Raw genomic sequence first — 16284 nt, forward strand, 5'->3', positions numbered from 1 at the left:
GGATTTTCAGTTGTTCCAGCACCATTTGCCAAAAAGACCATTCTTTCCACACTGGTTTGTCGCAACCCCTTTGTGGAAAATCAACTGATCAGAAAAATAAGGGTTTATTCTCAACTCTATTCCATTTGATCTAAATAAGTTTACCCTTATGCCAGTACCACACTGTCCTTTTTTTTTTTAAGTTTATTTATTTTTAATAATCTCTACACCCAACGTGGGGCTTGAACTGGGAACGCCCAGATCGAGTCTCATGCTCTTCCAACCGAGCCAGCCGGGCACCCCACTATCACACTGTCTTGATGACCCTAACTTTGAAGTAACTGAAAAAGCTTTAAATATACATATTAAGAGCTGGCTAGGAGGAGAAGTAGATGGAAAAGGGCAAGCAGGTCTGAGGGGCGCCTGCGGAGGTGGTGGCCGTCCTCTGACCTGCCCCCACGGTTTGAGGGGCAGCCCTCCTGGCTCGCCCGCAGATGCCTGAGTTCCTCTGGATGCGGCACTCAAGCTCCAGGCTTTCAATGGAAGGACCACTGGGGGGCTAAAGCCGACAAAAAACGGACTCCCGCTGGGAGGTAGAGCCCCTTAATCACATGCTTTCTCCCTCCCATTCCTGGGAGCCCTAGCACTCGGAGGGAGCAGGAAAAATTACATGCTAATCATATGCAAATGTTTCGCGGGGCCGGCGTCTGGAGCCCGGCNCTCCGCCGGTCGGCGGCGTCCTGCCTCCCCCATCGCTCGCGGGCCGGGCCGCAGGAAGCCGCGCTCGGCGGGCGTGGAGCCGCCCCACCGCCGGGCCGCGCGAGCCGGTGAGCGGGCTCCCCGGGCCTCCCCACTGTCTGTTAGGTGCCCTCCCGCCGGGGTCCCCGTCAGCGCCGTCGCGGACCCGCTTCTCCGTGGACCTCCCGGGCCCCTTCCCGCCTGTGACTGGCTCCGGGTTGAGGATCCAGGAAAGTCTTGCCCCATTCCTGAGCTGCCCCAGCCTCCCGCGGCTGGGGACCCCCACGCCTGAGGGGTCTCCCGAGCCACTCCCACCCTCCAGGGCCTGGGGAGTGGGGGAGGCATGGGCACCACGCAAGGCCTGGCTTGAAATCCCAACGCAGGCGCCGCCTGGGCGTCCTAGAAGCCCCACCCAGGGAAGAGCCGTGCTGGGGAGGGTGGGAAAGCAGCCTGACCCGGGGCCGCAGGGACGGGGCCGAGCTGGGAACAGGTCATGAAGTCCCTGTTGCCTATCCCATCCCCCTTCAGCCGGCCCCTGAGGGAATGTGGGGGCAAGTTTGGAGACAGAGAAAGGAGGAGGGTGACTTGTCCCAGCTTGCGTAGGTCTGGAACACCCTGTTCCTTCCTCAGCCCCTGCCAAGTGTAGGGGTTTGAGGCTTGTCCCTCCCAAGAGCAAGCTGGTTCTGGCAGCTCTCCTACCTTTGCCTACCACACGGGGTCTGGGAAGGGAGGGGGTCTCCAGTGTCTGCTGTGGAGCTGTGGTGCCTCCTTTGCCTCTCGCCATGGGAGAGGAGGCATCCCCTCCACTCAGCACACCACAACCCTGCGTGAGAGCATTCGCTCCATCCTGGGACTATCCCTGCAAGCATAGAGGGGCAGAGAAGGGATACTGAGGGCCTACTGAGGGCTCTGTCATCAGATGGGAAGCCCTAAAAACAAACCAAGGGATGTGTGCCATGTTTGAAGGACAAGAAATGCCATTTGACCTTGTGCCCTGCCCACAAAGCTAGCTTCCTGCCACCTGGGGATGAAGGCAGTTACTCTGACTCTGGGCTGGGGTCCCTGAGGGCAGAGGTGGGCAGCTCCTGTGGACAGCTTCCAGTCCCTGGAAGTGAGAGCGAAGTGTCTCCAGCTGCCTTTCTTTCCTTGCCACAACCACGTACCAGGCAGTGATGATGATTCATGGTGCCCAGTACAAAGGAAAGACCACTTCCTCTCTGGAGCAGAGCTGGAGCCAGAGCCCCCAGCCCCATCTCTTCTCTGCTCTGCTTGAGTCTTCTGGAATGGACCTGCCTGCCCGGAAGCCAGGTCACCCTTGGTCCTGGTCTTGCCTGCCCCCTGGGGAACACAGGTGGGTCACATTAATATTCTTTTGTGCTCACCCAAGGCCTGGTGGGGATGTGTGACGAGGTCCCTGCTTGTAGAGTAGGGGTTGGGGGGAGGATGGACAACAATGATAAACGAGAGAATGGTCCACTCCAATGTGGTGTGAAAAGTACAATGAAAGAGAGAAAGGAAGGGGACCTGGCGTGGGGGTCAGAGGAGCTTTCCAGGAATCTTGAAGGACCAACAGGATTCTCTCTGGCTAGGATTTTGGAACCTTGGCAGCCTAGTTCATGAGGAAGGACCAGCTTGCTGGATGAGGGGGATGGAGGACCAACCAGACAAGAAAGCTGTTTGTGACATAGGAGTCGCTGGGGGTCTGGGAGGGGACACCCCCTTGTGGAAGGCAGAGTCTTCAGGGGAACTCCCAGAAGGAGTCCAGGGGAGGCAGGGCTCCCAATGGGCGAAGAGCAGGGGTGCTTAGGGTTTCCTGGGCTCTGACTGTTGTGGGAGGCCTGGAGGAAGAAGAGACTGGGAAAAGTCAGCTCCACTGAAAGATTCAGACAGAAGGTAGGTGCAGAGTGAAGGTCAGAATCCTGGACAAAGTCCCCAGGGGGCTACCTGGAGAAGTGGCTGCTGAGAAGGGCACCAAGATGCCTGCGGGGGAGGGGTGGAAAATGAGGCCTCTCTATAAAGAGGCAGAATGAGCATGAATGAGAAGGGACCAGAGCTGGGGAAGGGGGGGCAGTGGAGCTGGGCCCGTGTCTCCTCTGTCATCCACCTCCTCCCGTCCATTTCTGGGTCAAGTGACAGTGTGCTGCTCTGAAGGGAAACCATCAAGGTCCCAGGGCTTGGAAGTGAGAGGGGTAGGGCAGCAGTGAAGGGAAGGGCACAAGGAAGGGAAGCCAGTGGAGGAAGGCTGCTGGCCCTTCCGGGAGGAAGAGGGGAAAGCAGCAGGTCAGGGAAGACTGACCTGCTCTGGAGAGGGTGTGGAGGGGACATTCAGGCCAACACAGAGAGGATCAGATTGCACTGGTGGCCTTTCCATTTGCTGCAGGAACTGTATCTGAGGTTTGCCTGAGCCTGGAACTGGGCCAGGAGGATTGGGGCTGAGGGATCTCTGGGGCCAGTATCATAAGCAGGAGCCAGGATGGCAGGACGTGCTTGCAGCACGCACTCTGCAGCTGGGCTGAATGGACCGCTCACCTTGGCAGGGCTCCTGGGGGTCCTCTGGGGAGGGAGGAGGTTTGGTGCCCAGAGAAGAGATTGGAGCGCCAGAAGGAGGCAATTTAGGATGGATCCCATTTAGGTGCTGTTTTAAAGCTCCTGGCCCTAGCGGGGAAGGTGTGGAGTGCAGGGTGTGGCAGGAAGATGGTGTTGCATATTTCTGATAGTTTCCTGAGTTTCGTGGATCTTCCCAGGACCTGGGGCTAAGAGGAGGGAGGGTGCGGGAACTGTAGCTCAAAGGATCTGTTGCCTTCTCTGAGGCAAAGGCTGCTGGAACCAGTGCTGGTGGGGTCGGAGGGCCACAGAGGACCAGGGAGCAGGTGGAGAGCCGGGACAGAGGGGACTGGGCAAGGGCTCCGCATTTGGGGAGGGGCCTTGGGGCTTTGAGGCCTGGTTATGGCAGCTTCTGTGAGGGGGAGCAGCCTGGGTGGTGGCGAGGAACTGAGATAGGACTGAGCCGAAGATGGGGGGTGTGCATGGTGTGTGACCCTGTGTGTGTGCGTGTGTCTGCGTGTAAGTCTGTGGACCTGTGTGGTTCTGTGTCTGTCTGTCCATGCAGTATGTGGGTATGTGTTTGTGTGTGTGTCTCTGTGAGTGTGTATCTTGGCATATGCCCATTTGTGACTCTGTGTGTGTGTGTGTGTGTGTGTGTGTGTATGTGTGTTGGGGGGGGTGTTGCCCAGAGAAGCCCTGACAGGTGGTGGGTCATTACTGAGCATCGCTGTAGAACTTGACTGTGCCATGAGCTCCCTGTGAGAGGAGTGAGTTCAGAGAGCCTTTGGATGAGACCAAGGCCTTTTCCTGAGAGCTGCTTGTTTGGTGGCCGTGGAAGGCTATTCTGTATACACTCCTTAACGACGCCCAGCCCCCGCTTGCTCACCTGGGAGGTCTCAGCAGCACTGACAGTGGACGCTGCTGTTAAGGCGACGTTGTGAAGTCTGTGTGTGTGTGCAGGAAGCCTGCTTATGAATGGTTGAAAATGCATCTGTGCGTGCCTGTGGGGGCACTGGAACTACACCGGCTCTAGAGATCTGTGTCGTTCTACAAGCAGTTATTGAATGTTTGCTGTGTGCAGGAGGGAGCCCCAAGGCTGGCCCAGGAAGTGCCACCTGCTGACTGACCACCAAATGTAAGTCTAGAAAGAACTCCACCCATCTGCCTTGTCCCACTGATGGCTCACCTGCCTGCCCCTCCTGCCAGGGTGGCTCTGGGAAGTGGGTGAAAGGAAATGCCAAGGCCAACGCATTTGCCTCTGGCCACCTCCCAGGGGGCGGTACACTCTGTGCTACCTGGTGCTGGGGCAAGAGAAAGGGATGGTTTCAGCCACCCAGGAAAGTGGCAGGTGAACTGGTGTTGGCAGCTCCATTCTGTCCCCTCCGCAGGTGGCCCAGGCAGTGGTAGCGGCATTCGCGGCAGAGGATGTCCCAGGTCCTGGAGCGTGCAGAGGGCTGCTGGGCCTGGGTAGTGCTGCTGGCCTCCCTGGTAACCCAGGGCCTCACTCTGGGCTTCCCCACGTGTACTGGCGTCTTCTTCACTGAACTGCAGCACGAGTTCCAGGCCAGCAACAGTGAGACCTCATGGTTCCCCTCCATCCTGACAGCCATGCTCCACGCTGGGGGTGAGCAGCCTGGGGAGGGGCCGAGGGAGGGTTGAGAAAGAGCCCGGGGCATGAGGGAGGAAGCCGAGGAAGCCACAATCTCCCTGGCCTCCAGGATCTCTCTGTCTGAGGCCCCTTGGGCTTTGTCTCATGGGGTGAATTCCTAAGATGTCACCTGATTTCAGCAGGGCCAGCCCCCCTGGCTGGAATCCTGCCGGGTCGGGCTATGCTGAACTGGGCTGGGCAGGACTGGACCGGGCTGGGGATGGGGAGAGGGTATGGAGGTACCAAGGTGCAAAGCCAGCCCTCTCAGTGGCTGGAGGCCACAGGAGGATCGATGCAGACTAGGAGTGCCAGGCACTCAGCTCAGACTTGAGGAAGAGCTGCTTGGGTGATCTCTCTGAACCTCAATTTCTTCTTCTGCAATATGGGGGTAACATCCAACACCCTACCCACCTCCTACATGGGACCATAGGGAGGATCCCATGAGTCACCAACAAGTAGTATTTGGAGAACCTCGTCTGGGGCTTCGGAATGGGGAAGGGGGCTTGAGGAAGACATGAGGGGCAAGATGGGGTCAGGGCAAGAGCCCCATCTCTCACCAGGAAGCAGAAGGGTTGTTGCAAGGGCTGGGGAGTGAAGGCAGCCCCCCCCCATTTCCTGCTTGGCTCTTCCAAGAATGTGACCCTCTCACCTTGACCCCAGTGAAGAGGGAACTCCAGGGCTGGCTGGGAGACTCCCGCAATAGACTTGGGCTTCGGGGCCTGCCCCTGGCTTCTGAGAGCTCCTCAGGGAGATGCCGTAGACAGTGACCTGCAAGTTGTGGGGGGGGGAGTGCCCTATGGTCAATGGGAGGCAGATCTCATGGCCCACAGGGCTCTCCCCATGGGTGTGTTCACTTCCGTCAGCTGACTCCATCTCCCTGTGTACCTCCTGCCACTCCCTCCACTGGGCACAGGCAGCCTGCGTGTTATTCCAGGTCCTTCCCTCCAATGGGGAGAGAGGTCAGACTGGGAGAGATGGTGTCACTGAGATGACCCCTGAACCTGTCACCTGGGGAGGACTCAGGGCCCTGGGAGAGGCTGGGGCTGGGCCAGACCATGTGACCTTGTCACCTGCAAGGTTAGGGCAGAAGTGGGAATCTCAGGCATGTCCTTCCATGCAGTCAGAAAGGGGTCTGCTCCAGGGCCTGGGAAACAGGCATCCAGTGGAGACCCCCCACTCCACAACCAGCTTTAGACTCACCACTCCCTAGCGGGCATGCCAGCAGCTCAGTCGGCCTGGGATTCCCGTCTATCTGTCTGTCTGTCTCACATACACACATACCTTTAACCCATGCTCATTCAGAGTATAAGAGGAATTTTATTTTTATTTATTTATTTTTTTTAAGATTTTATTTGGCAGGGGCGCCTGGGTGGCTCAGTTGTTAAACGTCTGCCTTCGGCTCAGGGCGTGATCCCGGTGTTCTGGGATGGAGCCCCACATCAGGCTCCTACTCTGGGAGCCTGCTTCTCCCACTCCTGCTGCTTGTGTTCTCTCTCACGCTGGCTGTCTCTCTCTCTGTCAAATAAATAAATAAAAATCTTTAAAAAAAAAAAAGATTTTATTTGTCAGAGAAAGAGCACAAGCAGGGGGAGTGGCAGGCAGAGGGAGAAGCAGGCTCCCCACTGAGCAGGGAGCACGATAAGGGACTTGGGGATCATGACCAGAGCCAAAGGCAGATGCTTGACCAACTGTATCACCCAGACATCCCCAGAAAAATTTCAAACTTGAAATGATCCTCGATCCCAAGCTCTCCCAGCCCCCACACATCTTAGAGATGAAGAAAGCAAGCAAGCACAAAGTGCAAGGCACGTTCAGGGTTGCAGAGTGAGTTCAGGGCAGAAGCAGTACCCCGCAGAGGAAACACCCTGCCTCCCAGTGCCCTGGGCTATCTAACGTAAGCTGGCGCAGGTCCCAGCCCCCGCCCCCAACGCCATGACTTGGGCCTTTCCCCAGTGTCACCTCTCGGAAGTCAGGCCAAAGTTTGGGGTGGGGAAGATGGAAGATGTGTGGGGCAGTGGTCGTGTTCACTGCAGTCTGGCCTCTCCCTCTGTAGCTGCCTCTGCCTGATTATCTCAGTGTGGGCTGCCTACTTCCTCTGTCCCTCCCATACTCACACTGGCTCACACCCACACATGCCCTCTCCACCCCAAACATGCACACACGCTGCGTGTGCGTTCACACACACTCACACACATTTTCTCTCTCTGTCTTTCCCTGTCCGTTTGGCTGTGCCCTGGGAGAATAACTCTGTAGAAATTCCATTCTGTGTACTTGGGGGCAGGGCACCTGGTGAATGGGGCCCTGTGAGAGGTGGAGAAGCAGCCAGCCAAGACTGGCTCGTTGCTGCTCTGGGTCAGGACTGGTGGGGAAGCAGCTCAAGGTGGGGGTGGGGTGGAGGAGAACAGGCCCTTCTCCACCAGAAGCCAGACATCTGGGTGCAAGACTTTCTGTTGGCTGGAAGTGATGGGGGAGGGGAGAAAGCATCCCACCCAGTTTTCTCCAGAGGCCAATGCAAGGGGGTGTGGGGTGGCCCAGGGCCCCAGGCTGCCCACTCTAGACAGGTTGGAGGCTAGTGGGAAGGCTGTGGCCATTTGTTTTCAGAATGGGAAGCAGGCAGGGGCAGTAGGTGCTCACTGGTTTTGATGCCCTGGGATCCTCACCCACCGAGACAGACCCCCAGCAAGGGGCATCTACCCAGGTCACAAGCCAACCCTATTTCACCTGGATGGAATCAGCCTCAGATCAGTGTAGTGAAGGGCCTCAGTCTGTCGCTCTGGGGGTCCTTGTTGGGGGTCAGATTGCACATTTGCAGGACCTCCCCTCACAGCTGGTCAGATGTCACCCAGTGTGACCTCCTGTAGGGAGGTGCAGAGAGGGACTGGGTTTGCCCAGCCCATAGCCAGCCTGTGGCCGGGTGGCAGTCAAAATCTAGGCCTATGGGCCCCAGGGCTCTGCCTACCCGACTAGTTCCGGTTGGAACCCCCCCTCCCAAGCCCACTCTCTCCCTCCCTCTAGTCCTCCTCATTCACCTGTCACCTGCTGGCTGCCTCCTCACCCCTGCGCCTCCCTGCCTCCTCCCCACAGGACCCCTGTGCAGCATCCTGGTGGGACGCTTTGGCTGCAGAGTGACGGTGATGCTGGGGGGCGCACTGGCCAGCCTGGGAATGGTGGCCGGCTCCTTCTGCCGCACCCTTAGCCAGCTCTACCTCACAGCAGGATTCATCACAGGTGACCGTCTTCCCATTTCGAGAATTTCTGGGTGCCTACCAAAAAGTGCCAGACATAAGCGCAGGCAGCATGCCTAATCTCCTGGGGCTGCTTATAGTCACACGAGGGAGAGGGACAGTGAATCCATACACGAGAAGGATTGTTTCTGATTGTGACAAGCACGTGAGAAGACAGGACAGCTCATGTGAGGGTGTCCTGGCTGGGGGTGGGGGTGGGCAGAGATTAAACAAGCAAAGAGGTAAAATATCTAGAACACTGCAGGCAGAAGATAAAGCAAGGGTGGGGGAGGTTGCTACTCTTCAACAGGGCAGTCAGGGAAGGCCTTGCAGGGAAGGTGACATTTGGACAGAAAGCTGATATACGTGAGGGAGTCTGCTGACAGCCTCTCAGGGAAAGAGCATTCCAGGCAACAGGAACAGCAAGTGCAAAGGCCCAGAAGGGCCCAAGAGGCAGTGAAGGGCACAAGCAAAGGTAGGGTGGAGGCTGGATGGGGAGTAGTGCCTGAAAGGCTTAATAGTGAGATGGGAGGCCATCTGAGAGATCCGGACAGTGGGATGAGTGATGCCCGATGACATCACTGCTGTTTGTAAAGCATCACTCTGGCTGCTGTGTTGAACATAGGTGCACTGGGGGTGGGTAAAGTTAGAGCAGAACAGGTAAGGGCGTGGTCATAACCCAGGCAGGAGGTGGCCATACCTCCAACCATGGTGGTATGACGGAGGTAGGGAGGAGTGGTCGGTTCAGGACAGCGTGGGAGGTACAGAGAAGAGTCAAAGATGACCCAAGGTTCCAGGAGCCTAGAAGGGTGACACCATGGTTTTTGCCCCAAAGCACTGGAAGGATGAAGTAGCCTTTAACTACAGTGGGGAACCTGGGGGAGAAGCAGGTTGGTGGGCGGTTGGAAAGCTCAGACATGGAAACATCCAGTCTGCTGTGCAGGGACAGGCCCTGGCTGCAGCAGGCAGTTGGGGATCATGACAGGGCTGGCATTCTAGTATTGAGATGAGGTATCATTCTGCTGTCACTGAGGGAACAAGGGTGTTGGCTGAGGAGGCCTTAGGACTGGGCCCTGCGATGTCCAGCAGTCTGGGTGGGAAGAGGGGCCACAGGCAGGAGGAGACCCAGGAGAGTGAGGTTTCTTGAGAAAGTGAGGAGAGAGTGAGGGCTGTGTCAGGCTGCTGGTAGATCAGAAGGGGGGGACCAGCCTCGATCTCTGGATTTGGCAATGTAAAGGTTGCTGACCTTGATGAGAGCAAGTCTGGACCAAGGGTGAGGGCGAAAGTCTGATTGCAACAGGTTCAAGAGCAAAGAGGAAGACAGGAGTTGGAGACAGCAGGGATAAATGGTATTTCCAGAAAATTTCGATGAAGGGGAGCAAAGAAACAGGCCAGTACCCAGAAGAGAATCGAGAGAAGGTTGTTGTTTTTTTTCTTCTTTTTTAAACGGCTTTTAACTTCACAAAATATTATGAGCATCATTCCGTGCAATAGGGTAAAACTCTCCGGCTGATAGAATCTTACAGACTGAGTCAAAATACAACATTCAGGGGCGCCTGGGTGGCACTGGGGCGCCTGGGTGGCACAGCGGTTAAGCGTCTGCCTTCAGCTCAGGGCGTGATCCCGGCGTTATGGGATCGAGTCCCACATCAGGCTCCTCTGCTGTGAGCCTGCTTCTTCCTCTCCCACTCCCCCTGCTTGTGTTCCTTCTCTCGCTGGCTGTCTCTATCTCTGTCGAATAAAATCTTTAAAAAAAAAAAAAAACAACATTCAATGATGCCTGGCTAGCTCAGTCGGTAGAGCATGTGACTCTTGATCTCAGGGTCATGAGTTCAAGCCCCACATTAGGCGCAGAGCCAACTTAAAATAAAAACAAACACACGAAAACCCCCACCCACATTCAGTTAGGCGCTGGTAACAGGAGACCCACAAGAAACATGTAACACCAAAGGGTTTACAGGGAAAGGCACCCTGTGAACACGTGTAAGTTTAGAAAGCTGGTAGGTCTTGCTATGAACTTGAGTGAGAACATCAGGATTCAAGGCATAAGGCCAAACTCCTCATGCCGGTCACGGTCACAGAGGAGGGTCAGTGCTAACTGCCCACAGACCACGAGGGGATTGCTTTTCCCTCCGCTGCCTCACCTGCTCTTGCCCTTGCCTGTGGCTCTCCGAGCCTCTGACGCGCGTCCCACCTATACTGCAGGATGGAACCTCCTGTGGAGGCACAGGCATCCACCAGCTTCCAAAGGGAGGGCCAAGGCTCGCCTTTATTAGCACCTTGCTCCTTTTCCTCCTTTCCTGCATTTTCTTGGTTGACATTTTGTCCTGCCTGTCCCTCTTCGGACGCCATTGCTCCTGCGCCTCTCCTTGTCTCCTCCTCCTCCCAAGATCACAGCAGCGAGAATGAACCCCCGAGACGCTTCCACCTGGACACTTGCTCCCCCTCCGCCTCCTACTCTCTGGGGTCACCCCTGGCCCACAGACCCTTGGGGCCACTGGGAGCAGGTACCAAGAAGGGAGCGGGAGCAAGCCATGGCTGCATCTCTGTTTCGTTTTTCTGTTTGCTTTTTTAAAGATTTATTTATTTATTTATTTATTTTATTTATTTGGGGGGGGGGAAGAAGCAAAGGGAGATGGAAAGGGAGAAGCAGACTACCCGCTGAGCAGGGAGCCCAATCTTGGGGCTTGATCCTAGGACCCTGAAAGTCAGATGCTTAACCAACTGAGCCACCCAGGCGCTCTTTGTGTTGATTTTAAGGGGAGAAATAACAACGGAGGAGAATGATCTGCAAAGAGGAGAAAGGGGGTGGAGCAGGAGAGGGAAATTGCTGGAGGGATACACCTTTGAGTAGACAAGATGAAGGGTATAAGTAGAGGATTGGCTGGCAGTAGGGACAGACAGTCCAATGTTACAGATGGAAGGCAGGTGGTCAGCTAGGGGTGAAGACGGGGGAGGAGTGGGGGTGCATAGAGAAGGACTGGTGGTCATCCAGGAAGGTGGGAGAGAAAAGGGACGGTGGCATCACAGGTGGTCCGAGAGCCCACCTGAGGCTCGTGGTCATGGTGTGGCCGTGAGCTTTCTTTCCCAACATGGTCAGCTGTGCAGGGCAGGCACGGAGTGGGTGGGGTGCAGCATCTGAGCTGAGCCAGGAGAGAAAAGTCTAGGGGAAGGATATTCTGGGCAGTGGGAACCACAACTGGAAACGTCCAGCAGAGGGGGCGGGCAGCTTGGTGTCCAGAGGAAGAAAAAGAAGCTGATGTGGCTCAATCATGGTGAGTGACAGGGAGAGTGGCCTGAGTGGCACCCAAGAGATGCCCAGGGGCCAGACCGTGCAGAGCCTTCCAGGGCATAGTAAATACTGTGACATATTTTCCAGGTGTAATGGGAAGTTTTTGAAAGGTGTTAAGCAGGGAAGAGACTTACCCCAATTAAGGTTTTTATTTTATGTATGTATGTATGTATTTATTTATTAAGATTTTATTTCTTTATTTGAGAGAGAGAGTGAGCACAAGCTGGGGGAAGGGGCAGAGGGGGATGCAAACTCCGCGCTGAGCACGGAGCCCGACTCGGGACTCTATCCCTGGACCCTGAGATCATGACCTGAGCTGAAGGCAGAACCTTAACTGAATGAGCCACCCAGGCGCCCCCCAATTTAGGTTTTTAAAGATCACCCTGGTGCTGTGCAAAGGGGAACAGGTGTGCCCCTGGCAGCCTTAGAGGGCAGAGCTGATGCTTTTGAGGAAGTGGCAATCTTCAGTCCCTGGGGACCTGGAGGTGGGTCTGGGCTAGAACAGGAGGGCAGACACTGAGCATGACCCCGTGACCCCTCTCCGGGTTCGGGTGGGAGGCGACGAACACNAGCCAGTCCCCCCCCCCCCCCCCCACAGGCCTGGGCATGTGCTTCAGCTTCCAGTCGAGCATCACCGTGCTGGGTTTCTACTTCTCCCGCCATCGGGCGCTGGCCAATGCGCTGGCTTCGGTGGGCGTCTCCCTGGGCATCACGCTCTGGCCACTGCTCTCCCGCTACCTCCTGGAGGACCTGGGCTGGAGGGGTACCTTCCTTGTCTTCGGCGGAGTTTTTCTCCACTGCTGTGTCTGTGGAGCCATCCTGAGGCCCGTGGCCACCAGCACGGCCCCTGAGACCACGGAAGGCCCCCCTCCACCTTCCAAGACACCTGCTCCCGGCTGCGTGGCAGCGTGTGGTCGGGCCATCCAGCGCCACCTGGCCTTTGATATCCTGCGGCACAACGCGGGCTACCGCGTGTATACGCTGGGTGTTATGTGGATGATCCTGGGTTTCCCGCTGCCGCACGTCTTCCTGGTGCCCTACGCCATGTGGCATGGGGTGGACGAACACAGGGCAGCCCTGCTCATCTCCATCATTGGCTTCAGCAACATCTTCCTGCGGCCCATGGCTGGGCTGGTGGCAGGCCGGCGGGACTTCGCTGGCCACCGGAAGTATCTGTTCAGCCTGGCAGCCCTGCTCAATGGCCTCACCAACCTGGTGTGCGCCGCGTCGGCCGACTTCTGGGTGCTGGTGGGCTACTGCTTGGCATACAGTGTGTCCATGAGTGGCATCGGAGCCCTCCTTTTCCAGGTCCTCATGGACATTGTCCCCATGGATCGGTTCTCTAGCGCCCTGGGCCTCTTCACCATCCTGGAGAGCATCTCCATCCTCATCTCACCGCCGCTGGCTGGTGAGGCCCGGGGAGGGAGGGCGGCCAGGGTATGAACAGTTAAAAATCAGGATTTTTGTACCAGACTTGCCTGAGTCCTTCATCTTCCTCTCTGTACCTCTGTTTTCTTATCAGCAAAGTGAGGACAATAATAGAGTCTACCCTGCAGACTTGTTGTGAGGACCACAGTTATATAGCCAAGAGCTTAGCAGAAAGCCTGGCACAGAGTAGAAAACTATGCACGTTTGCTGTGGTTAACATCCTGGCTGTCCCACTTCCTGCCTGTGGGACCCAGGCAAGTCATTTTCCTTCTCTGAGCCACAGTGTCATCTGCAAAATGCAGACAAGAACACCTGCCTTAACCATTGGTTCTCCTGTGCCAATCACTGGTGGGCATGGCCGAACACAGAGGCCCAGTCCCCACCTCTCAGGGCTGACCTTCTATTGGAGGGAGAGTCAGGAGTTAAAGCAGAGACACGTTTGTGCTCAGCGTGGTGATCTGTGCTGGGGCGAGACAAACAGATGTGGGAGTAGAGACCCCTACAAGCAGACTTGCCAGGCAGCCAAGAGTGTGACATTCAAAGTAACGGAAGGTATGTGAAGCCCTTGATGCTGGAGGGAAGTCAGCACACGGCCGCGGTTAGTGCAGTCCACCGATGACAATGGGGACTCTTCCCAAGTGTGTCATTGTAAGTCCCAGTTTCCAAGGGAGTTCATCAAGCCAACAAGTGGAGAGAGAGCTACCCAGGAGGACGTATGGGAGGGCCCAGGTGTAGCTGAGCAGATATCCCAGACTACTGGCCCTTGGGTGTTTGGCTTCCTGCCACCAGGGTAAGGGAGACATGCCCTGAGGTGCCCTTCTGTCCCCTGGAGAGCAGGCTTAGTGTTTCCTCTTCTCCTTTGATTCAACAAATCTCTGTTGAGTGTCTCCTAGGTGCCAGCCACAGTGGCTCGTACTGGGGATACAGCAGAGCCCAAAATAAAACCCCTGCTTTTGGAGAGAACACAAGTTAGTGGGAGGGAGGCTGGTAGCCATGGACAGTGGCCTAACTTGTTCTCTGTCCCCCAGGGCTCCTCCTGGACACCACCGACAACAACTTTAGTTATGTTTTCTACATGTCAAGCTTCTTCCTCATATCAGCTGCCCTCTTCATGGGTGGCAGCTTCTGTGTCCTGCAGAAGAAGGAGAGGCCAGGCAAGCAGGCCGAGACAGAAGGAGCCATCACGGAGTCTGCCTCAGAGCAGGGCCTCATGGTGGAGGACTCATGTGGTTCCAAGAAGCAGCTGAACACCGAGGTCATGTATGTGACCAGCGTCTGAGCCCTGAGGTCAGTGAGTGACCACCGCCACAGCCCAGGAATGTGATCTCCAGCTGCTAGGGCTGGGGTGAGGAGCTGGCCCAGGAGCCTGGAGCGAAAAGCCATCCAGGTTCTGCACGCAGGGACTCAGCCAGGAGCAGAGACCTTGGAGGTTGGCCTCCAAAGACTCAGGGTTCCTTCCAACCAGCAGAATCCAGGAGCGGGTCCTCCTGACTTTTTCTTTGGGGTACCAGCATATGTGGAGCCCAGGACAGTGAGTCTAAACCCTGCTTGGGTCTGTCACAGCCGGCTGGGCTCCGCTGGCCACCCAGTACTGCTGCTGCCACTCAACACACTGGACCCTCCCGTCTAGCCTGGGTGTCTCCGATGTCATTTCTTTGTCCTTCTCTGGCCTCCAGACAGTTCCAAAGAGTTCACCCCTCCTCGAAGGCCCTCCACCCCCTTTCTTCCCAAGGGCCCCAGCCCTTGCCCTTCGGGCAGCCCCCAGCACAGGATGCTGAGCCCCATGCTGACTGGAAGCTTGGGAAGAAGAACCTCATGAAACAATGAGCTGTGACCGGTCATGGTGGAGGGCCAGGCTGAGAGGTTGGCATGGACACAGGACACGGACAGATTAAAGGTTGGGTAGAGGACCCATCCTGGTGTCTGAGCAAAAAACTGGAGGGGAGCCCTCGGCTTAGGTCCTAGAATCAGTGAAGTCTGAGGGGTCCCTGCATGAAGCAGGGCCAGCTCTAAGGTCTCCCTCCCTCCCGTGCCCCCACCTTGTATCTTGGTCATGAAGCTGAGTGCTGGGGTGGGGAGAAGACTGACATTTGAGTGAGCAGGGGAGTGGAAGGATTGCTAGGCGGGGCGCGAGACCTCTGGAAAAATAGAGCTGCTTTTGCAACAGAAGCCTTTCACTCCCTCTCCTGCCCCCTCTCCCTACAGTGTCAGAGGTGTCCACCCTGGGGTAAGTAGCTGGCTGGGCCAGCTGCCAGCCGACCTCTGCTCCCCGTGGGGCTATGCCTGTGGTGTGGAGGTCAGTGCTCCCCACACACATACTGTTTTTTACTGGAACTGGTTCCTGAGGTCATCCCTGGGGGCTGGCTGTCATCAGTCCAAGCTTGTCCCAGCAGGGTACCACCTGAGGGCAATGGGAAAACAGAGTTTGTTTGAATTACACACAAAAACGTTCCCGCAGCAGGTTATAAACCCTGTGAACTAATGAAGCTGGAAATCAGGCCCTGAGTAAGTCCCTCTCCTCCTTCAGTTCTCCCTGCTCAGCAGGGGCTGCTGTGACCCAAGGCCTCGTTTGTTGATTCAGGCTCAACCAGGCTGCAACAAGAAACCCTTATCAGGAAAATAAATTTTATTTTCATGACCTGACTCCAGTCTTCCTTCTCTTGCCCAGCTGGGATGAGTAAGCATCCTTGGGGAAGTACTGTCTTCTCCAGGACCCTGCCACGAGTGCCCCCTTATGGTCAAAAAAAGTAGTGCGTAGGTGAAGCAAAGGGCTCTGAGCTGAGTTCATGTTTGGCTCTGGCACAATTTGCTGTGTGACTTTGGGCAATTGTTCACCATCTCTGGGCCTCAAGAAAGGAGGAGGCTGGCCTGGATAAATCAGAGTCTCTTCTTCTTTGAAAATACTTTTATTTATTTATTTATTTATTTATTTATTTATTTATTTATTTGACAGAAATAGCCAGCCAGCGAGAGAGAGAACACAAGCAGGAGGAGTGGGAGAGGAAGAGGCAGGCTCACAGCGGAGGAGCCTGATGTGGGGTTCGATCCCACAACGCTGGGATCATGCCCTCAGCCAAAGGCAGACGCTTAACGACTGCACTACCCAGGCGCCCCTTGTTTGAAAATTCTGATCCTAAAGATCTCCATTGCCTTCCGGCTCCTCACCCAGTCCTGTGCTTGGCCACCATCCACAGCCTGTGCACTGAAGGGGGAATGCTTGGACACATTTTACCAGGTCCTGTCTCCTCCATCTAACTGAGTGGAGAGGAAAGAGTGGGACTGGTGGGTAGGTGGATTCTTTTGGCACTAATAGCCACCAGGCTTTGAAATGTGCAACCCGTTAGGCCCACTTCCTGAAAACAGATTATTTTAAAGAAAAAAGGTATCCGTGAACATTCAGCATAGGGAACTTTGACCTCATCTGCCCCCAG

The 16284-nt window shown here is 56.0% G+C and overlaps 1 protein-coding gene across 2 annotated transcripts; it reads left to right on the plus strand.

The window, feature by feature from the left end:
* The first annotated feature begins 691 nt into the window (after positions 1 to 691).
* On the plus strand, positions 692 to 15494 carry SLC16A5 (solute carrier family 16 member 5). Of its 2 annotated transcripts, XM_034640569.1 has the most exons (7): positions 692 to 806; positions 1884 to 2068; positions 4343 to 4396; positions 4650 to 4885; positions 7994 to 8137; positions 12024 to 12833; positions 13882 to 15494. In XM_034640569.1, the coding sequence occupies exons 4-7, from the start codon at positions 4687 to 4689 to the stop codon at positions 14130 to 14132; spliced, it is 1404 nt and encodes a 467-aa protein (XP_034496460.1). In that variant the 5' UTR covers positions 692 to 806; positions 1884 to 2068; positions 4343 to 4396; positions 4650 to 4686; the 3' UTR covers positions 14133 to 15494. The 2 variants fall into 2 exon arrangements, with proteins under 2 accessions (XP_034496460.1, XP_034496461.1); XM_034640570.1 differs by lacking the exon at positions 7994 to 8137.
* Positions 15495 to 16284: the final 790 nt, after the last annotated feature.

This window comes from Ailuropoda melanoleuca, chromosome 13 (genome assembly GCF_002007445.2).
Source record: "Ailuropoda melanoleuca isolate Jingjing chromosome 13, ASM200744v2, whole genome shotgun sequence".
NCBI classification, from domain to species: domain Eukaryota; kingdom Metazoa; phylum Chordata; class Mammalia; order Carnivora; family Ursidae; genus Ailuropoda; species Ailuropoda melanoleuca.

Excerpts from the sequence above, each read along its gene's own strand:
- SLC16A5 (XM_034640569.1), top strand. The coding sequence starts at position 4,687 with ATGTCCCAGGTCCTGGAGCGTGCAGAGGGCTGCTGGGCCTGGGTAGTG. Across the intron at positions 4,886-7,993 it reads AGCCATGCTCCACGCTGGGG|GACCCCTGTGCAGCATCCTG; the intron begins GTGAGCAGCCTG and ends TCCTCCCCACAG. Across the intron at positions 8,138-12,023 it reads CACAGCAGGATTCATCACAG|GCCTGGGCATGTGCTTCAGC; the intron begins GTGACCGTCTTC and ends CCCCCCCCACAG.